The sequence below is a fragment of the Acanthisitta chloris genome, unplaced genomic scaffold (genome assembly GCF_000695815.1).
Source record: "Acanthisitta chloris isolate BGI_N310 unplaced genomic scaffold, ASM69581v1 scaffold29560, whole genome shotgun sequence".
In the NCBI taxonomy this organism is placed as follows: Eukaryota; Metazoa; Chordata; class Aves; order Passeriformes; family Acanthisittidae; genus Acanthisitta; species Acanthisitta chloris.
This window is the reverse complement of record NW_008650445.1, coordinates 997-8,099: the sequence shown is the minus strand read 5'-3', so window position 1 is coordinate 8,099 and position 7,103 is coordinate 997. Positions and strand designations below refer to the sequence as shown.

General features: G+C 40.2%; 1 protein-coding gene across 1 annotated transcript; it reads right to left on the bottom strand.

Moving 5' to 3' along the window:
• Positions 1-513: 513 nt before the first annotated feature.
• LOC103812157 (uncharacterized protein C8orf76-like) lies at positions 514-6,251 on the bottom strand (the record flags this gene model as incomplete). Its single annotated transcript, XM_009085169.1, has 4 exons — positions 514-720; positions 1,785-1,917; positions 4,809-5,326; positions 6,108-6,251. Coding segments are annotated over 4 exons (1,002 nt in total), but the record flags the coding sequence as incomplete, so codon positions are not given.
• Between the last annotated feature and the right edge of the window lie 852 nt (positions 6,252-7,103).

The window sequence follows — 7,103 nt, the reverse complement described above, 5'->3', positions numbered from 1 at the left end:
CTTATTGACAATTTCTCAGCAGAAATATATATATTTAAGCTTTCTAGCTATTCATTTCTGAACAGGAAATCACTATAATGTCAAGCAAGAAGTATAAATAAATTACTTAAGAAAATTACTAATTCCATGGCTCTAAAGGCAACAACATAGAATTTGATACCAAGAAACTTTCAAATTGGAGATCACAAAGGAAACTTTTCACTCCACCGGCACTGCAGGCCTCAAAAACCAAACCCCACAGGTGTTTCAAGCACAAATCAGTGAGGTTTGTGATGGAAAGCTACCTCTGAAACCTGAATTGAAAGCTTTATTTTTACTGGATTCCTTAGCATTTTACATAGAAACAAATCAGTGAAGAAAGAAAATGATGAGAGGTTAAGAGAATAAATGCAGAGATTTACATCTGTTCTTAAAACAGAGACAATGAGAATCCTTACAAAACGTAATATGGATTTTATTCCATGTATCATGCCATAATCATTTGGAGACTCAAGAACGAATACAACAAAACCTTTAAGTTACTGAAGGTGGGAGATATGTATCTGAATAGAATTGTCTGTCAAAGTGGCACAAATCATCTTGGAGAGTACTGAACCATTTGATTTCAAATTCTGTGGCTGAAGCAGTTACCAATGATGACAATGCTGAAGGGCCTATGCATTTTACCTCACCTTGAAACTCCTCTTTCAGTTTTTCTGGTATGAGATCCTGTTCCATAACCTGAAAAAAAGAGCAAGAAAGAAGATGGGAAACAAGAAAATAACTTGCAGGGCAAACCCCATGGCATTAATAACAGGTCTTTACAAGCAAAGTCCTTGTCACATGAACCATACACCACCCTGGAGAAGTTTCCAGGTCATAATCAAACTGCTTGCCTGTTGCATTTTTAGTGTACAGGGAGAGCTGAAAGCCCAAGCTTCACAGCTGTACAACCCCTTCTGGCTACGTTTGCACAGAGGGGTTTTCACTACGCGTAGCAGCAGAAATCTCAATGCCAACTCTGCAGTCGCTGCTCACCTTGCAACAGCATCAACACTGAACTCCTCCTGGGCTGTGTCCGAACAAGGGAAGCAGGAAGAGAAGTTCCTTTTCTCTTGCCCTGAGACAGCCTGCATGCTACTGCCCTCTCATGGATGCAGTCCCACAGACTGCCTGCCAGCCCGGCAGTGGCTTGGCTGTCACTAGCTTAAAGCTGTAATGCTGACAGCAAAGTTAGAAACTCGTTGGCTTCCTTTTGTTCCTTAAGATAAAAGTCAGCAGCTCTACAAATAGCACTAAAAATGTTTAATATCTGTGAATAAAATCATGCACTATTACTCTCCTCCTTTGTATGTCTTTAAAACTAGAAGCCAGTGCATCGAACACAACAAAGAAATCATGTAAAAGAATGTTTCTGGCTTTTTCTGAAAATATTTAATACTGTTTCTGGAAGTGCTTCATACTGCTGTGGCCATCAGAGCCACACGTCCATTTCATACTTGTGATTCACTTTGGGGCACCTAAAATTCCTGACATAAATTGTGTATCCCAGGAAAAGCACAGCAATGATGCATCTGCAAATACAAGTCCAGCAAGAAACTTAACATCCCTGAACATTCCCGAAAGGAGAACCTCAGCAGATTGGAGATACACCTGCATGACGCGGGCAGCGTCCGTAGGCATCGCTGTCTGTTCCAGGGAACACACAGCCTGCCCCACCTAATTTACTTCCCTTCCTGGCACTCTTAATTAGCTCAGGGGAAAGTCATGCAAGAGAACCTACACACAATGAAACATCCCCTTACCTTGGTCATCAACAGCAAAGAGTCTTCATCGAAACCTAGTCGTGCCACTTTGTCATCAATGTCTTCTTGACCTTTCCTGTTACTCTCTAGCACAAAGGACGACTGTTGCGACTCAATAAGCTGAAGTAAAAGCCTGGAATGAGAAAAGCAGATAAAAATATGCACAGCTGGCAAAAGAGTAAGTCAGCAGACCTAACCCCAACCAAATTATACTACTTTAAAACAGCTCTTCTTCCTGACTTTTGCCAACTGCAAAGAAATTAAGACATCGTTATCAATCTATTATGGGTATGGTTTATCTGTGCTATGACAGAACTACTGAGAAGTACTTTCAAAACGCAACATGCCAAGTACCTCTGCTTGCTCTGCACAAACATTTTTCTCCTAATATACTTGTCACACCCCTCAAAAGTGAGGCTTAGACCTCCTAGTGAACTGCAGTCATCAGGTGTCCCATGTCTTTACTAAGGCCTAACAAGAGAGCAGCACGTTTTTGTCTGTGGCAGTGATTATCTTTGTAACCTGAAAAGCTAGAAATTTGGGGGGTTTAGACAAATACCAAACATCCTCCCCACACAGACCAACCCTGGGATATTTTCTAAAAGCTTTCACCACAGTTTTATGTTCAAGGCAGTGCCCCAGGAGTCACCACCACGATTCAGTGAAGGTTAGACACTGTGCTCACGACACGGCTTCATGTCACGGAGGGTCCCATCACAAACTGCTCAGCCAGAGAGAGCAGTGGCAGTTCCCAGAGTCCTCCTCACACAAGGACTGTAAACCGTGTCAGCAGAGGAAATGTCCAGGTACCTGTATGTCTGTCTCACATCCACCTGTCAGGTGGATTAACAGGCTTCAAGGAACAGATAAAGATATTTCCTGTGGACTCACTGGAATTCACAATGGGCATTACTGTAGGGATAAATACAAGTTTTAGAGAATTTATTAGGGTCACAAAGATGATGAGAGGACTGGGAAGCCTCTGATTGAGGAATGGCTGGGAGAACTGGGTTTGTTCAGCCTTGAGAAAAGAAGGCTTAATTAGGGGAAACCTTATCACCATGTTTCAGTATTTAAACAGTGGCTAAAAAGAAGATGGAGACTCTTTTCACAAGGAGCCACAAAAAAGATGAAGGGTGATAGGTATATGTTAATTCTGGGGAGATTCCAACTGGACACAAGAGGAAAATTGTTTACAATGAGAACAACCAGTCACTGGAATAATTTCCCCATGGAAGCTGTGGATTTCCCTGTGTTGGACACTCTTAGGATTGAGCTAGATGAGATGCATCTTGCCTAGCTGATGTTTTTGCCACGAAAGGGTGGACTAGCTGAACCTTGAGGTCCCTTCCAACTTGGTATTCTATGACTCTATGATATTCAGCCAAGGAACCACTAGAACTTAGAAGCATCATCGCTGAAACTATATTTAATTCAAGGTTTACACATAAAAATAACAACAAATTTATCACATTTACTGAAGTTAAGGGAAGCTGGTGTTATAATACTGGTGTGCGTTTTTATGGAGAAGACTCAAGATCTTAGATGAAAACTTTCATTTGAGCATTATAAACACCCAAATTTACCAGTCTTAACCAACAAACCATCTGTAAATTCAGTAAAGTTTTGACTGGGAAACTCAAAGTAAAAATGGAAAACATTTTTAATTTATAAAATGTTTTTGTTTCAAAATTTGTATCAGCATAATGTAAGAAAGAATGAAATCTCAATGAAAATTATTTTCTCCAATTAATTTTTTTTAAAACTAGGAGAGTCAAATATTCATGATGCTTTTACACAGAAACTTCTTTCCTACAAAAATCAATACTAACATCCCTTTTCCAGGTGCAATTTATCCTGCACATATGTTTATGCAACATCTACATCCCACTTAATATCCAACAGGCCTGAAAATATTAGACAACCTATATAATGCATAAACTCTGGGCAGGGAGAAGCTTACCCTGCACAAGTATATCTGCAAGTATAAACCACAGTAACATTGTGAAATTGTGCAGCCAGGCAAGGAAATCCCACCACTTACAACTGTCACAGCCCTGAACCAATACACACTGAAATAAACAACACAAATTATTAATATTAATGTAGCTTTAATATTCAATATCAGTACTAAATCAATTAACTTTTTCCAAGTAGCAATTAAAGTCTTCATCTCTTAGTCTGAATAAAGTTAAAAGCTACCATATACTTTTTTTACATTTCTTAAATCTTGCTCTAACAGAGCAGTTATAAGGTGTTCTCTGCAAACATTTGTGGAAGTCCATAAAATGCCTTTAAATACATTCAGTGACTAACACATTACTGAGAGGCAGGAGGGGAAAAAACCATCCAAAATTATTTTAACGCAACCAGTTCCTAATTATCTCTTTGAAAGATTATGTTTTGGGGATTTTTGCTGCGTGCAAGAGTTGCAGGAAGAGGGGAAAGAAAAGGAAAGAGCATTTTAATGTAGCCCTGTCAATCAGTTGTCACAGAGTTCATTTTTCAACCTCATCCATTATGCAGATTGGGGTATTATTATAAAATACATTTTCACTCAAGCATGAGGCTTCAAGCAAATAAGACAGGTGGCACTCACAGAAGGAAGACTGGCTGGGCCTTCCCTTTGGGGCACTTCACTTCTGCTGCTGCATCTTTCATACCAGACCAGGGAACAGCCATGGTCTAACAGAGCATTTGTTGAAGAACATACCCTTTTGTACACAATTGCCTGAAAAGATTCACATTATAAGCTCATTAAAAAATAAGCTTTACTTCCCAACTGTGCATGGCACTGGATTACTCTTTCCACTCAGATTTAGACTGTTCACAGCCACCATGCTAGTAGATTTTGCTTTTTAGATCTGAAGCAATAGCATGGTGCTTCTAAGGCAGTGTTGTCAACTCTGAAACAAACATGTGAATTGGAAATGTAAACTGAAAATGGCAAGGCTAGGAAAAATATGCTTTACATTGTCATCAATGGGGAAAAGTTAACATTACCCTAAGAATAAGCATAGTTACCTTGCTCTAATAAATGAGGCACATGCCTTTATCCCAGCTTTCTTCGACATGTTCTGCTTCCAGGACTCAGAATCTCTGCACTCCCTTTCGTCCACCCTTTCCAGTTCTTCTGAAGCACAGAGGAATTCTTTCATCACTTGGCTGCTGCTGCAAGTCACTGTATTCTCCCCCTTTGTTTCTGCAGCAAGGCCGGACCAAGGACCTTCTTTCTGGCCATCTGATCTGTAAGGCTGCAAATTAACCTCTCTTTCAGTCGATGTTTTGAAACTACTATCACTGACACCAACCTCTTCAGACTGACTTAGACATGCTTCTGGAATGACTAATGGAGAAAAGTTCTGTAAAAGGCTCATATAAGCTTCAGCAAGTAACTTCCAGTACCAGGGGTTGAAAGGATGTAAGCAGATCAGTTGCTGCAGACACCTGATCTTTTCTTCTACGTTTTGCAGGCCCTGGTAAATGGCAAACTGCAGGTTGAGAACCGTGGTTAAGTGATCTGTGTTAGTAGCACTGTTTCTCTAGAAACAAAAGATAACAAATTAAACACAGGAGCAGAACAGAATCATCCTTCAGAGTCAAAGAAAATGGATCCCTAAATAATGACATACAAATATCACAGGGTAATTTTTAAATTGTGCAGAGTTGTGCTCTGAATTTTAACTGATACAACAGGATACAGATCCTGCACGGCAGCATTCCCTCCAGCTGCCTCGTCCCAGTCGGAGCAGCAAGAAGATCCCAAATGCTGTCAATTGCTTATTTGCCTTCAGTGTCATACAGCTGCCTTTCTTTGTAGTATAAACACCTTTTATACAAAATAAACAGCATCAGTAAAATTCTAGCAGACTTCTGAGCCTCTGGACTTTTCCCTTTATGGGAAAACCTCAATTTGTGGTTAGATACTCTTCTTGGTGGCAGTTTGGCATCAAGTATATGGAAATAAAAGGGAGTTTTGAGCTGCCACTTTTATAGTGGAAAGATTTAAGCACTCATTTATCCCCTTTCTTATAATTCTTATTATATTACATTAATTCTGCCTGGCAGAGCATGATATTTAGTCCCTTCCAGGACTACCAGCTTCTCTGCACAGGGAACTCATTGTGGTACAGGGTGTTCTGATTTCTAAAGAGTGATTATATCTGCAGTGACAGTTACCCTCTGTTTACCAAATACTCCGAGCACTGAACATCCTGAAGGATTATACACATGAAAATTATTTTTCCAGAAAATGGTCCATAAAAAAGAAGAACTGGCAATGTTTCCATGTTCAAAGCCTAAAAGAAAGACTACATTATTTACCATTTTTTCTGCAATATCCAGAGCCTCCTTGTGCCTTCCTAAGCGAGATAAACACCGAGCCTGGCCCTCTTGGACATCTCGTCTCATTGCAATGTTGCTGGGAGGTAAGAGTAGCAAGCAGTTGGAGTATTCACACAAGGCTTTCTAGGAGTGTCCACAAGAAAAGCCAAACAAAACAGTGAGAGATTTTCATTTGAAACCAAGTCTGGCAGTAAGTTTTGTTTACAACTAGAGTCACAAAGGGAATTCAGGACCTGAGGTCCACATTTTCATTTCCCAACACTCAGATACCACCTGTGACAGGCACAGGCATTGTTCCTCCAGTACTACACAGCCAAGTCTCGATGGTGATGAGCAGCCTCAATTCTAACTCATGTTTAGGCCCTGGCAGGATCACCACACATCCATCCACCTCCCTCCCACCAGGCCTAATCCAGATGGAATCATCTACTGATCTGGGTAATAAGTAACACAAGGCATCTTTCCCCCAGCTACCAACTCAGTGATCAGAGCACTGATCCTAAATTTGAGGGACCTTGTTTCAAATCCATCACATTCTCCATGAGAATGTTCGAACCTGCAGGTAACCTCACAATAATCAGTAACTCAGAGAATACTGCAAGGAAGGTGAATCTCCATCATTCCTGTAGGGTGGTTCTAATGTGCATGAAATAAATATTAATTGGGCTAAGGAAAAAAAAACAAGAATGAGCAATACTGCTGTAGCTTAATGCTCAGGGCACTCACCAGGACTCCAATTAACATTTAAATACATTAAATTCAGTATTCAGTGAAGCTAAGTCTGGAATCTTGATTCCTCCCCCTTTGTGTAAGTGCTCAGACCAGAAGACTAAAGAGCAGTGCTCATTCTCCCATCTCTCAAAATGAATATTTAATTATTCCTTACAAACTTTAATGGTTCTAACAGGAAGAGCTTCCAGGAGACATACCCTAAATATTTCCTAGCAAAATGGCTGAAATATTTTTCTTCCCTGG